General features: G+C 37.2%; 1 protein-coding gene across 1 annotated transcript in view; it reads right to left on the reverse strand.

The window, feature by feature from the left end:
* The window catches only part of LOC106074815 (uncharacterized), a 55,742-nt gene extending 40,678 nt beyond the window's left edge, over window positions 1–15,064 (reverse strand). Inside the window, exon 1 of the mRNA XM_013235659.2 lies at window positions 13,795–15,064. Within this exon, the coding sequence (XP_013091113.2) occupies window positions 13,795–14,577 (783 nt within the window). The 5' untranslated portion in view covers window positions 14,578–15,064. The remainder of the gene's footprint in view (window positions 1–13,794) is intronic.
* Between the last annotated feature and the right edge of the window lie 1,384 nt (window positions 15,065–16,448).

Consider the following 16,448-nt stretch of genomic DNA (forward strand, 5'->3'; position numbering starts at 1 on the left):
GTGTTCCGCTAAATATTCATAATGTGCGAAGTGTTCCTTTAAGGAAAAAGGTTTGGGAAACACTGGGGTAGGTAGATATTTTCGACTAGTTAGTGATCAAAATAAACAAGACTGCTAATAACACTGAGAAATATAGGGAGTTGTCTTAAAGCAAAGCTGTTACGGACAACTGGGATGAAGAAAGACAATTTTATCCAGGAAAAAGTATTTTTTTTAAAGCAGAGGACAATTCATTTCAGAAGTGACCCACTGGGGGAGAAGCACGAAGCTCCAGCGACAAATTGAAACAAGATAATAAGGCACGAAGCCGAGATATTTACGCCGAGGACCTAACTATATACACGCCCTTTTAACGATCCTTCTGACCCAAAATCCTGATTTTTCTAGCAAGCCATGGGACCCTAATAAAGACATAAAAAAAAAGACATCAGACGCCATGAAGAAAGCAGGGATTCTCAAAACTTGTCAGTAGCTAGTTCCAAACGATATGGTTACTTGTATTTGATATTTTGGATTTTGGACACATCGGCACAATTTAGGCCATGCCGTGCCCTGATTACTTGTGTATCAGAAGTGTGTAGTATACCGTAATGTCTCGTGTGTGGAATACAATCAATATGTCGATACTTTATTGATTGTTTGTTTCAAATTAGTTTTAAATTAATTAATTTAAACTAGTCTGATGTTATAATGATGTTTGGTAAATCTTATCGACTGAATGGTAAATCATATCAAGTGAACATTAAATCGTATCAAGTCAACAGTAAATCGTATCAAGTCAATTGTAAATCCTATCGAGTCAAAGATAAATCGTATCCGGTCAATGATAAATCATATCAGTTTAAAGGCAAATCATATCAGTTTAAAGGCAAATCATATCAGTTCAAAGGCAAATCGTATCAGGTCAATGGTAAATCATATCAGTTTAAAGGCTAATCGTATCAGGTCAATGATAAATCATATCAGTTAAAAGACAAATCGCATCAAGCCAATAGTAAATCATATCAAGTTAATAGTAAATCATATCAAGTCAATAGTAAATCATATCAAATCAATGACAAATCGTATCAAGTCAATGGCTAATCGTATCAAGTCAATGGCAACTCGCATCAGGTCAATGGCAAATCATATCAAGTCAATGGCAAATCGTATCAAGTCAATAGCAATTCGCATCAGGTCAATGGTATGTAGAATTACACTTTAATTTAACACTATGACGTCCTTATAAAAAAAATGTCAATGTCTTCCATTAAGGACGAGTGCAGTATTTAACGTGACTACGCAGACCCACTTGCCACCTGCATATTTTGCCACTCCCCATGTAGATAAAACCGATGTCTGCATCTGTATTTTCAATGTTTAATTTTTTCCGTAGGTCTTGCCCAAATTCGATTCTTAAGTCATTTTTTTTTAGATTCAAATATGTTAAAAAGATCCTCCAGGACAGAGGCGTCACTAGGGTCGGTATCACCCGGTGCGGACCACGCCCCGCACCCCTATTGACGCCACTGCTCTAGGGTCTCAGCGACTAAAGGAGAAGTCAGGTTCACGAGGAACGTAAATGTTTAATTTGTATAAAGACTCGATGCGAACCCAGACATTCACATTGTTGTTATTCATAAAACAACATTTATCTTTAAATGCCCTTAGTTAAATGGTTATTTCTAGTTAACAAAAACCAAGATAAACCATGTTTATGTTTAAATAAACCAAGATAAACCATGTTTATGTGTAAATAAACCAAGATAAACCATGTTTATGTTTAAATAAACCAAGGCAACCGAAAGAATCTGTTTAGAAAAGTAACAATACAAAAAAAAAACAACAAAAAAACAAAAAAAACTTTAACCATTGATTCATGTTTTGATAGAGGCAATAAATAATTGTGCAAAGTCTCAACTTGATCCGTTGCTGGGTGTGGGAGAAATAACATGTAATTTAATTGTTCCAGACAGACAGACAGACATACCTTACACATAAGTTTTGTAAAAAAAAAAAAATAACAATAATTGATCGAACAGTCTCTAAAATATCAACGCCAATTGGTCGTTGGTTAAATGAAACAACTGAAAACATTTTTTTTTAAATTTATCACTGTGCAATTGTTTAAAGTATTTGTCTGCTGCTATAAATCAGAAATTAATTCCAGAAGACTAAGGGTTAAAGGCGATTACTTCACTGACCTATAATTTAAAATATGTATACAATTCCATTTAAACAGTGAACAAGACAAACTTCAATGGTTAAGTTTTTCTTCTTAAAAATTACAAATGCTCTTAAAAGTACGTTATCCATTACATAGACAGGCTGCGTTCATTGTAAAATCGTTAATAGTAATAGTCCCTTATATATTTTCTGCGAAAACTTAATGCATGGGCATATTCAAATTTTATATACCAGAATTTCGATCGATATTAGCAACAATAATAATTTACTTCGTTCATAGAAACATTCCATACATGTGTACTTTATCGTTATGAGAAGCAAAACAACTTAGAAATAATTTCATAATATTGACTTAGTTCAAAATATTCCCTGTGGAAATTTGTGTCCAAATCATGGAAGGGGAGAATAAAAAAAAAATAAGCAAAACTAGCCCGGCTCAAGGGAAATAATCCATCAATTATTAATTTGTCATGGACCAAGTAGAGTTGCGGGTAATGAGTTTGCACGCCCATAAAGTGTAAGTTGCAAGACATATATAAAAAAATATGTTTAAAATATGCTAAAGAAGAGAATAGGTTGGCGCCTTATTCGAGCACTGTCACACTAATGTAAAGCAGGGATCTCCAACATTTTATTATAACGAATCCTGTCTTTTTTTTCCAAGTATCGCTCGAAATTAAAATTATGAAAGAGAGCGTTTATATATAACAGTAATGTCAAATTGACATTTAATGTCAATGTCCAATCGACAACAAGGACAATGTCAATCTGACATTTAATTTCTGTTTCAAACTGACTGTATTGTGGAATTATATATTCTGCTGTAAGGTCTGGTATAAGTAGTGATGGGAACTAAACTAAATTTTTTTAGTTAAACTAAAACTAAGTTTGAACTAAAAAAAGTAATTAAACTTTTAGTTAATCACAAATTGAAAAAATTAGTTAAACTAAACTAAGAAACTTTAGTTAAACTTTTACTAACTATTTTGACCTTTTTTAAGGACAAACAGTCAAAAATGAAAAAATATAAACAACAACCAATCTCTTTAGCAAAATGTAATAAACATTTATTTGTGCACATGAAAAAAGATTTAAATGTCTTTATGGGATAGATGTAGATCTTAATAGAATCACTAGATTAGACTAGAATGATACTATTATAGCAAGAAATTAGAAGTAATTGTCCAAGTTCTAATATAAGTTACCTTTTTAGAAGTAATGATAAAACTGCATGTTGACTCGCTAACTAACTCTAGATTCTAGAATATTAATAATATCTTCTACAAACGAAATGATCAGAAATATAATCTGGATCTAGAATTAGATCTAGCTACTAGACCAAGATCAAAAAAATAATATTTTAATCTAAAAATAATTTAAGAAATACTAGTTACTACTACTACTACTACTACTACTACTAGATCTAATAATAGAGTCTAGTAGATATCTTAGTAACTCTAGATCTATCTAGAGATTTTAGATTATTATAATTATGATTATAACAAGATATAGGTATTTAGATCTATAATATACTATAATATATATAATACTAGATCTAGATCTAATAGATCTCGATAGTAGATATAAGTATAATTATAATAGAAGTAGATGTAGATCTAGTCTAGATTTAGTTAATTTAGTATTAGATCTAGTATAGTGACGGCTATTATTAGTAGGCCTATCATAGTCATTAATATTATAGATCTATCATCTTTGCATCTTAGGTCTTAGGTAGAGTATAGGCCTAATAAGTAATCTAGAATTTTCTAGATATATCTAGATCTAATCTAGACTCTAATTCTAGAATAGTGGAATCTCTAAACTAATACTACTAATAGATCTATATTATTGACTTATAATTTTAAATTTACATTTAGATCTAAGAATACTATTACTAAGAGTTAGACTCTACTTAAGACTAAGAGACTAAAATAATTAAATATAGACTATTATGACTATAGATCTAATAGTATAGTAGTAGTAGTAATAGACTAATTGTCACTAATACTAATAGGCTAGACGTCACTAGACTCTAACTTTAGATCTATCTAGTAAAAAGTTTTAAAATAAAAAGAGTCGACATTTCTTTTAGATCTATAGTAAAGCAAAATTCTTTGCCTGCAGCTATACAGGAACACACCGGTGTTTAATAAAAAAAGCAGCAAAATGTAGATCTATAGAAGCAAGGAATTATCAGGATTTATCAAGCAGCGAAACTTGCTAGGAATATAATGAGCACGTGTATTTTTTTTAAAAGGCGGGAATAGCGGCCATTATAGGGTAAAGGTCAAAAGGCTCTCTAGTGACCTGTGCACCCTCTAGTTTATTCTCCTCTCTATCATTCATTATATATATTCTCTGAATTACATTATTACATATAGATCTATCTACATATTTATTGGTATGACCGTATGTATGTTAAAAAAGTTTGTAAACTTTGTAATTAAACTTTTTAGTTTGTAACTAAAAAAAATTAATTAAACTAGGATTTTAACTAAACTATTTTTTTTAAATTAAACTTTGGCCTTAACTAATTTTTTTTAGTTAAACTAAAAGTTAGCAACTTTTTAGTTAACTTTTGCCCATCACTAGGTATAAGGACATGTAAAACAGACATTTAATGTCAACGGATATTAATTTAATCTGACATGTCAAAATGGCTTTATTAAAGGATTATAAATTTATAGATTATTAAGGTGTATAAGGCAATGCCAAACAGTATGTCACATGGGCGTAGCCAAGATTTTTTCGGAAGGGGGTTTGAGGGATTTCCCCCTCCCCCGACAATATATATATATATAAATATATAAATATACATAATTAATATTTATTACATTCTGACCTGTTATTCTCTCGGAAGACGTTTATTGTACCCTAGAATAGGTTCTTCCTGGAGTTAGTGGAAATATTGTAGACTGTAAAAATTTTAAAGATAGATAGATAGATAGATAGATAGATAGATGATAGACAGACAGACAGACAGACAGACAGATAGATAGATAGATAGATAGATAGATAGATAGATAGATAGATAGATAGATAGATAGATAGATAGATAGATAGATAGATAGATAGATAGATAGATGACAGACAGACAGACAGACAGACAGACAGACAGATAGATAGATAGATAGATAGATAGATAGATAGATAGATAGATAGATAGATAGATAGATAGCGGTATTTGTATTTATTTATATATTCAAAGTATGTTGATTCCGAAAATCTTTTAAAATGTTCATTTGAACTATATGCATGCTACTAAGATTCTCCCTAAGGCAGTGTTTTCTAAACGGCGTTCCACGGAAGCCTAATGTTCCGGGAGGCTTAAATTTCACGAACAACTGGAATAATTAACTAGTAGGCCACCACGTGAATTAATCTCTCTAAAGAAATAAGCAAAGTGTTCCGCTAGATACTCTACAATTTGCAAAGTGTTACGTTATGTGAAAAGGTTGGGAAGCACTGCACTGGGGCAGTCTCGTTCGTTGCAAAACATTTTATGAATCTTTTGTTTTTCATTTAACATTAAGCAGACGCGTTAAACTTTCAAGAGAATACTTCTAGCCTTCTTCTTCTTCATCGTTCTCATTGTTATGTTGGAGCGTTCAGATGACTAGACCAATACATGAGATGAACTGCGCAGTGGTTTCCAAATCAGGGAGCTCTCCATATAGTTTTCTTTCTATTGGGTTGATTTGGGGCCAATGTCTTATACGGGCGTCTTGCTAAAGAGAGCAGTTTTGGAGGACGTGGTCTGCATTCTCTGGTGGCACTCCACATGGGAAGATTTCACTGGTTCCAATTTTGAGCTTCCGGTACATGTGTTCACTTCTAGCCATTTTTGTTTTTGTTTTGGCTGCTGAGCTGTCAACTCTTTTGCAGGCTGTGCCACTGAAAAAAATGGAGCGCAGTTCTCATCAGCTGTTTCCCGCTGTCGTACAGACTGTTGATTATGTCGAGTAGGGTCTGTCCGAGACCAATCGTTATAGAATAGGCCTCAACACTGAGCTTCGACTTCGCAACCTGTGGGCGGTGGAAACCAAAAGCTCGTTGTCACGTCCTACAGACCTGTGACGTGGCAACGATCTAATGGTCTCAACTGCCCACAGGTTTCGCCGTTGCAGGTCCAGCGTTCAGGCCGTCTAATGACGATTAGTCTCGGTCTGTCTGAGGTGACATAGATTGGGGGCATTCTAAGAGGATATGATTGTGTGCACGCGGTGTCTGCAGTATCAAACAGGTTGGGCTAAATTTCAGAAGGATACAGGTGATGCTCCCATGCCTTTGTTTCAACGGGACCCAGCCCCCCCCCTCCAACCATTCATATCCTCCTTCGTTTTTCATAATTACTTTTAATATGTCAAACTGACAAGCAACATGGCGGCGGAATTAAATCTTAAAATATCTTTTGGCCAGATGTAAACGCAATTTCGAAAGTGATATAGCGCGTCTGTGAAATTTGGAAGTTTCTAGAGAAGATGAAACAACACGACAGCCCTTCTATAAGACAGATATTATGCTACACTTGCTAAGATACGACAGTCCTTCTATAACAGATATTATGCTACACCTGCTAAGATACGACTGCCCTTCTATAACAGATATTATGCTACACCTGCTAAGATACGACAGCCCTTCTATAAGACAGATATTATGCTACACTTGCTAAGATACGACAGTCCTTCTATAAGACAGATATTATGCTACACTTGCTAAGATACGACAGCCCTTCTATAAGACAGATATTATGCTACACTTGCTAAGATACGACAGCCCTTCTATAAGACAGATATTATGCTACACTTGCTAAGATACGACACTCCTTCTATAAGACAGATATTATGCTACACTTGCTAAGATACGACACTCCTTCTATAAGACAGATATTATGCTACACTTGCTAAGATACGACAGCCCTTCTATAAGACAGATATTATGCTACACTTGCTAAGATACGACAGTCCTTCTATAAGACAGATATTATGCTACACTTGCTAAGATACGACAGCCCTTCTATAAGACAGATATTATGCTACACTTGCTAAGATACGACAGCCCTTCTATAAGACAGATATTATGCTACACTTGCTAAGATACGACACTCCTTCTATAAGACAGATATTATGCTACACTTGCTAAGATACGACAGTCCTTCTATAAGACAGATATTATGCTACACTTGCTAAGATACGACAGCCCTTCTATAAGACAGATATTATGCTACACTTGCTAAGATACGACAGCCCTTCTATAAGACAGATATTATGCTACACTTGCTAAGATACGACACTCCTTCTATAAGACAGATATTATGCTACACTTGCTAAGATACGACACTCCTTCTATAAGACAGATATTATGCTACACTTGCTAAGATACGACAGCCCTTCTATAAGACAGATATTATGCTACACTTGCTAAGATACGACAGCCCTACTATAAGACAGATATTATGCTACACTTGCTAAGATACGACACTCCTTCTATCAGACAGATATTATGCTACACTTGCTAAGATACGACACTCCTTCTATAAGACAGATATTATGCTACACTTGCTAAGATACGACACTCCTTCTATAAGACAGATATTATGCTACACTTGCTAAGATACGACACTCCTTCTATAAGACAGATATTATGCTACACTTGCTAAGATACGACAGCCCTTCTATAAGACAGATATTATGCTACACTTGCTAAGATACGACAGCCCTTCTATAAGACAGATATTATGCTACACTTGCTAAGATACGACAGTCCTTCTATAAGACAGATATTATGCTACACTTGCTAAGATACAACATTCCTTCCATAAGACAGATATTATGCTACACTTGCTAAGATACGACAGCCCTTCTATAAGACATATTATGCTACACTTGCTAAGATACGACAGCCCTTCTATAAGACATATTATGCTACACTTGCTAAGATACGACAGCCCTTCTATAAGACAGATATTATGCTACACTTGCTAAGATACGACAGTCCTTCTATAAGACAGATATTATGCTACACTTGCTAAGACACGACAGTCCTTCTATAAGACAGATATTATGCTACACCTGCTAAGACACGACAGTCCTTCTATAAGACAGATATTATGCTACACTTGCTAAGATACGACAGCCCTTCTATAAGACAGATATTATGCTACACTTGCTAAGATATGACACTCCTTCTATAAGACAGATATTATGCTACACTTGCTAAGATACGACAGTCCTTCTATAACAGATATTATGCTACACTTGCTAAGATACGACAGCCCTTCTATAAGATAGATATTATGCTACACTTGCTAAGATATGACAGCCCTTCTATCAGACAGATATTATGCTACACTTGCTAAGATACGACAGCCCTTCTATAAGACAGATATTATGCTACACTTGCTAAGATATGACACTCCTTCTATAAGACAGATATTATGCTACACTTGCTAAGATACGACAGCCCTTCTATAAGACAGATATTATGCTACACTTGCTAAGATACAACATTCCTTCTATAAGACAGATATTATGCTACACTTGCTAAGACACGACAGTCCTTCTATAAGACAGATATTATGCTACACTTGCTAAGATATGACACTCCTTCTATAAGACAGATATTATGCTACACTTGCTAAGATACGACAGTCCTTCTATAACAGATATTATGCTACACTTGCTAAGATACGACAGCCCTTCTATAAGATAGATATTATGCTACACTTGCTAAGATACGACAGCCCTTCTATAAGACAGATATTATGCTACACTTGCTAAGATACGACAGCCCTTCTATAAGACAGATATTATGCTACACTTGCTAAGATATGACACTCCTTCTATAAGACAGATATTATGCTACACTTGCTAAGATACGACAGCCCTTCTATAAGACAGATATTATGCTACACTTGCTAAGATACAACATTCCTTCTATAAGACAGATATTATGCTACACTTGCTAAGACACGACAGTCCTTCTATAAGATAGATATTATGCTACACTTGCTAAGATACGACAGCCCTTCTATAAGACAGATATTATGCTACACTTGCTAAGATACGACAGCCCTTCTATAAGACAGATATTATGCTACACTTGCTAAGATACAACATTCCTTCTATAAGACAGATATTATGCTACACTTGCTAAGATACGACAGTCCTTCTATAAGACAGATATTATGCTACACTTGCTAAGATACGACAGTCCTTCTATAAGACAGATATTATGCTACACCTGCTAAGACACGACAGTCTATCTATAAGACAGATATTATGCTACACTTGCTAAGATACGACAGTCCTTCTATAAGACAGATATTATGCTACACCTGCTAAGATACGACAGCCCTTCTATAAGACAGATATTATGCTACACTTGCTAAGATACGACAGTCCTTCTATAAGACAGATATTATGCTACACTTGCTAAGACACGACAGTCCTTCTATAAGACAGATATTATGCTACACTTGCTAAGACACGACAGTCTATCTATAAGACAGATATTATGCTACACTTGCTAAGATACGACAGCCCTTCTATAAGACAGATATTATGCTACACTTGCTAAGACACGACAGTCCTTCTATAAGACAGATATTATGCTACACCTGCTAAGATACGACAGTCCTTCTATAAGACAGATATTATGCTACACTTGCTAAGATATGACAGTCTATCTATAAGACAGATATTATGCTACACTTGCTAAGATATGACAGTCCTTCTATAAGACAGATATTATGCTACACTTGCTAAGATATGACAGTCTATCTATAAGACAGATATTATGCTACACTTGCTAAGATATGACAGTCTATCTATAAGACAGATATTATGCTACACTTGCTAAGATACGACTGCCCTTCCATAAGACAGATATTATGCCTCACTTGCTAAGATACGACTAATTCGCGATACATGACAAAATCAGACACATATAGCTTTCTGTAAGCAGCACAGGAAGACACATCACATCTCACAACGATCGTCTGTGTCTGAGAATATACACATTTGATTAGAGTAACACCTTTAGTAAAATCACTCAATTTAGAGACACTTCAGAACAGAATAATAAAAAGTAATGTGGAAATAATACATAAAACACCGAACCGTAATTTACAAATAGAAAACAAAACAAAATAATATACACAAAAAGACACAAAGATAAAGGCGCATTTCCTATTCCATATGATAGGACAAATTCGTACAAGTGCTCCTTCTTCCCTGAATCAGTCAGAAAAACCAACGACTTAGCAGCGTTTAAGTCACTGATCAACACCTTTAGTAAAATCACTCAATTTAGAGTACCAGTAATTTAATATTTAACCTTAAAAAAATATTAAATATGCATAGTTTAGTTTTTTTTTAAATATTTTTGAGTTTTTGGAGAGCGAGGCCCTGATTAACTCACTGCCGTATACCAGGAGCAGCAGAGGCGAATCCATTATTACGGAATATGTAGATGGTTTACAATGTAAGGTCTGTAAAAATATTTAATAAACGGTAAGACGAGGGACAATCACTTTTACAAAACTTGCTGTCATTTTAAGTAGCTTATGTTGTATCCCCATAAATCAAATGCCTGCACCGATGAATGTGCATGATTTTTAGATACTTATGAAGATTTCTTATTAAAGCATATTTTAATAATTAAAATATGTTTTGATTATTTACATACAACATGCATTCTTCTTTATTAATAACAAAATTAAACTTACTCGGTAAATTGTAAGCAGTCTATATTATAGAGCATACACTAATTAATAATATAATAAATTTTTATTTTCGGAAACAATAACACATATTTAATGCATTTATAGCCCTATATACAGAAAAATAACCTCTAATATATAATATAGTCTCCCCTGATTCTTTAAAATTTACTATTGGAAGTAAATGATTGTTAATAAAAGAAAAAGTGTATTTAAATGAAAAAATAATTTGCATATTTAATTTTAAACACAAAACATTCAGTTTCAGAATATGAAAGATTAAAGGTTGTGCCAGAACATAGCCAGCTGCAAAATAACCAGAAATCAGATTTTCAATATCCTTTCTTAACTGTTGATATCTAAACATGTCAAACGGAGGGACAGACTACATAAACAAACATTGTTAAAGCGCCTCTTTCCCTTCCAATATCCGCTCAAAACACACAAAATATTTAATCTATAATAAAGTATGTTAACTTTAGGATAACTCTTTAAAACTAAGCAAGTTGTTTCTTTTCCTCGGTTGTTTCCCTTAGCTCGAATTTTTTTATTTTTTTAAACCGCTTTCACGACACTTGTTTTTGGGTGTGTAAACAAAGACGTTGCTAATGAGCCTGCCTTGGGCAATGAGGGGGGACGCCATTGTATATAGCGTACAAAAATGTGTAATAGTGATACCGTATAACTAATTAAACTTCCTGGTGGTAAATCAAGTGTTTGAATCAGCCTAACAGAGACGTCTAGTAACGGAAATGAACGATCTACGGCGCCGTAGATGGCAAAGCAAGTGTTTCGAAATCGTCTGCTGTAAAGCGAAGGCAGGAGGAAAAAAATGGACGCGGCATGAAAAATATCAAGGCAGAACTGACGTAAACTAAGGCCGCCATGTTGTTTTCGTTTTTGTTTTGTTTTTGTTTAACTTCTCTCTCGCGGCTAGAGAATTATATAAAAAAAAAATAGGTTAATTGAGGAAAGCTTATGGACACATTCGCTTGATCCACGTACAAGAGAGTGAGGGGAGGGGAGGCGTTTCGGGTGAGGGGTTGGGGAGGAGCGTATTATGTGTGTTGCCGGCTGTGTGTGTGAGTGACTCGTTCACATCACGGCAGGTTTAGCGCCCCTCTCCCCCCCCCCCTTTTCCATTTCTCAGTGGTTCGTTCCTTACTTAACAGTTTTATTAGGCCCTGTCTTGGCAGACGGCTTGGGAGTAGACCTTGTAGATCTAGTTATTATCGCCCTTAGTATCGTGTTGCTTTAACAAGAAGAGAATGTACATAAATCTACATACGAACACACACACTCTCTCTCACACACACACACAGAGACGTGTTTACAAGCGATTTCTATGTTCTGTGATCCAGTACTGTCGGCAAAGTGCACACATACACTCACAATATATATATTGTTTAAAAAAACGTAAATTATGTTTAAAATGTGGTGTTGTTAGTTTTGTTTAATAGGTGCAAGTGTCTGTTAGTGTGATTATCTTTGAGTGTGTGCGAGTGAACGTGGACAAAAAGATGGGGGGGGGGGGAGAGGGGGGAAGTGAAGTCGTGTTGTTTTATCGCCTCAAGAGATTAGGACGATTGCTTGTTAAGATTGTGGAATGTTCTAGCACACACTTAGAAGATTACAAACCTGGTTTGCGAACGACAAAATACAAACATGTGTAATGAACCAAAAGCTTATGAGTGTGAGAAAAACCTTTGTCCAACACAGAGTTCATGTGTGTCGTGTGTGTGTGTGTACAGTCCATGTGTGTTCTACGTGTGTCACAGTCTATGTGTGTACAGTCCATGTGTGTACTATGTGTGTCGGAGTTCATGTATGTTGTGTGTGTGTGTGTGCACAGTTCATGTGTGTTCTACGTGTGTCACAGTCCATGTGTGTACTATGTGAGTCACAGTCCATGTGTGTCGCACAGCCCATGTGTGTACTATGTGTATCACAGTCCATGTGTGTACTATGTATGTCGCAGTGTGTACTGTGTGTCGCACAATCCATCTGTGTACTATGTGTATCACAGTCCATGTGTGTACTATGTATGTCGCAGTCCATGTGTGTACTATGTATGTCGCAGTCCATGTGTGTACTATGTATGTCGCAGTCCATCTGTGTTCTATGTGTATCACACAGTCCATGTGTGTATATGTGTATCGCAGTCCATGTGTGTACTATGTATGTCGCAGTCCATCTGTGTTCTATGTGTATCACACAGTCCATGTGTGTATATGTGTATCACAGTCCATGTGTGTACTATGTGTGTCGCAGTTAATCTGTGTTCTATGTGTATCACACAGTCCATGTGTGTATATGTGTATCACAGTCCATGTGTGTACTATGTGTGTCGCAGTTAATCTGTGTTCTATGTGTATAGCACAGTCCATGTGTGTATATGTGTATCACAGTCCATGTGTGTACTATGTGTGTCGTAGTTAATCTGTGTTCTATGTGTATAGCACAGTCCATGTGTGTATATGTGTATCACAGTCCATGTGTGTACTATGTGTGTCGTAGTTAATCTGTGTTCTATGTGTATAGCACAGTCCATGTGTGTATATGTGTATCTCTGGTTTGTTTTACTATGTGCATACAGTTTATATGTGTTTATGTTTATGATTGACCTCCCACCTCCAAACTTCAGAGACTTTGCCTTTATGAAATGGTGAATAAACCAGTGGTGATGAAACCTTCAAATAAAGGTGACCAACATTAGAAGCATTGTTTTTTTTTAATGGAGCAATGGTATGAAGAGAATAGCGAGCTTCCTGTGAAAAAAAAACGCCCCTGACAATCCCCATCATACTTTCTGTTTCACCCATTAGCTTTGTACCCTATTCAACATAGATTATGATAGACTCCCATTCCCACCACCCAGAGGCGTATAAGAAGACTATAATACTTACCAACAGCTGGAGCTGACTGCAAGAGTCACATCGACACGCCGCCGGATGCACGTCCAGGACATTTTTGCTGAGGAGCAGCTTCAGGCTACGCCCATGATGTCGTATGGACCTCTTCCAGTCCTTGGCCGACTCCCTGCCGGACACGGCCTGGAACTCGTTGGGGGTGAACCACTTCCCTCCGAGCTCGATACATTTGCCCTTGCTCCCCTGGTACAGTTTCGACATGTACATCAGCGCTTTGTTGTCGCCGCATTCAACTTGCAGGCAGATGTCGTTCTGCCGGAACTCCGGCGTGATGTCGTCGTCGGAGCAGTTGTTGAGGTTCACCACGGTGCTGCCGACCCGGTAGTTTTTGGGCCCCGTCTGCATGAAGCCCGTGTGCATCTGCTCGTTGTCCCCAGCGTCGGACCCCCCGTCGCCGTCGACGCTGCTGTTGCTGCTGTTACTGCTGTTGGCAACGACAGCAGCGCCCCCGCCGACGCAGGTGGAAGTTCCGGGTGTCTCCGTAACCACGTCCTTGGTCGTCGTGGCTGCTTCGATTCCGACTACGGCGTCGTCATTTACGGCGCCGTCAGACACAATACCAGTTACGGCATCGCCGATATCAAGGTCCTCCTCTCTCGGGTCGCCCGGCGTCTCAACACTATCCTCCACTTCAGTATCTTCGCTCAAACCAGGTGACGACGCTGTCAGGGTCTCCATCCCGGCCCCGGAGATGGCGTCGCCATAGGGAGTTGTCCCTTTTTTCCCTTTCCCCCTTCCTCGACGGGCCCGCTTTCTCATTTCCGACGCCGTAAGTGGATGTTATCTTTCACAAAATAATAAAACTATTAATCCAAATGGAATTCACACAGTTAATAATCCAATTCAAGAAAGTAATCCACTTACTTGTCCCTCACAAAGAGTTTAATCCTATTGGTAATATCCTGTTTTCGAAAGACAGACACAAATAATCCAGGTTCGGCAGAATAACGCGTTGGGCCGTTGGGTGTGTTAAAAATAAATTCAACAATGAAAAGGGAAAAAAAAAACCAACAACCTCTAGGTCACTTTCTTCTGCCCGCAGTCATAGGCCAATCCGGCTCGGTCGCAGGAAAATTTGAAATTGGCCACGGAGCGAGGTAAAAATCTGACCACATATTAGCGGCAATGGGAGACGGTACTTAGCCGCGGTAATTGCTATCCTTCCAATGACGGCCTGCACACTCATTGATTGATGCGTCTTAGACGAGAGACGCGCGAGGTCGCCGGCTGGCGGGGGTACACACACACACGGGGCACACACGAACACACGCACTCACACATCAAAGCACATAATTCGTGTACACACCCACTCACACAGGGCGAGAGCAGTTCGAGGGAGTGAGGGGAAAAAAATGGAAAAAAAAAAGGGGGGGGGAGAGGACAGCGCTACAAACAACAAAACTCGGGGCGTGTGGGGGGATGCTTGATTTTTTTTTTGGGGGGGGGGGGGGCGAGGGGGGAACCTAAATGGCACAGCACGAGACAACACGACACTAACTTTTTAGGCCTAGCTCCATGTGTAAAAATAGAATTTGGCGAATGGCGTAGCTCAAGAGAGGTTAAAAAAAAAAAGGGGGGGGGGGAGTCTAAAATATAGTTATATCTTTTGAAGCTGCCCTCTCTGATTCAAAATTACTCACTCCTGGATGCACAGATGTTCAATTTTTAAACTCAGTTTCCTCTCTCACCTCGTCGTGTTCCCTTCTTTTTTATCAAACGCACTGCAGAAGTGAGTAATTACAAAATCAGGACTTCCTTTGAGTACGTTAACGAAATAAACTCGTCGTCCAGGGACTTTCCCAATCTTTAAAAAAAAAAAAAAATTTACACGCGCTTACACATTCACATAGATCTAGATCTACACTGCTCTTAAGCATTAGGGAGTGTAAAGGGGGGGGGGGTAGCAATAAAACGCACTTTTAAATAGTCATTATAGATTTACAAAGCGACAAAACGTCCCGATCGCGTCACGCTGAAGTATTGATGAGTGGACATTTTACTTCCTTTAAAAATAATATTTCCCGAAAGAAACAAAAAAAAAAACAAACATAGACCTTGGTTTAAATATCAATATATCATATACCTAAGAAAAAGAAACCTCTCTCAATCTGAAATGACATCATATTATGATCTAGAAATAAAATACCCCTTTCAAACCTTGCGATATATGGGGCAGACGATGTAAACGTCACATATTTCTGGTTCACGAAGATATCACGTGGCCAGCACAACGACAAAACTCCTCCCCCCCCCCCCAACCACACAAACTATTGACAGGTACCCATTAAAGTTGGGTGGACCCAGGGGCGCCCTTTTCGAACCCTAGACCACTCAGTTCAAAATCTCAATCGCTTAAGCACTCAGCCACCATGACCCTATGATCTAGTTGTTTTTTTTTTAAATTGTTATTAGAGATCTAGATTTAACTAGATTTAGATCAGTGTGTGAATCTAAGTCAAAGTAACACCTGCAATGCCCTCTGGGTAGTAACCGAAAAAGGTTAATACATTATAAAAAAAGCATTGCTCTGCGATAAATGTGATGTATCAATCTAGTTAAATCTAGATCTAACAGACGCTAAAACACACACACACACACACTAACCGCTAGGCACTAGCTTTCGCTGCGGA

This window comes from Biomphalaria glabrata, chromosome 2 (genome assembly GCF_947242115.1).
Source record: "Biomphalaria glabrata chromosome 2, xgBioGlab47.1, whole genome shotgun sequence".
Taxonomy (NCBI): domain Eukaryota; kingdom Metazoa; phylum Mollusca; class Gastropoda; family Planorbidae; genus Biomphalaria; species Biomphalaria glabrata.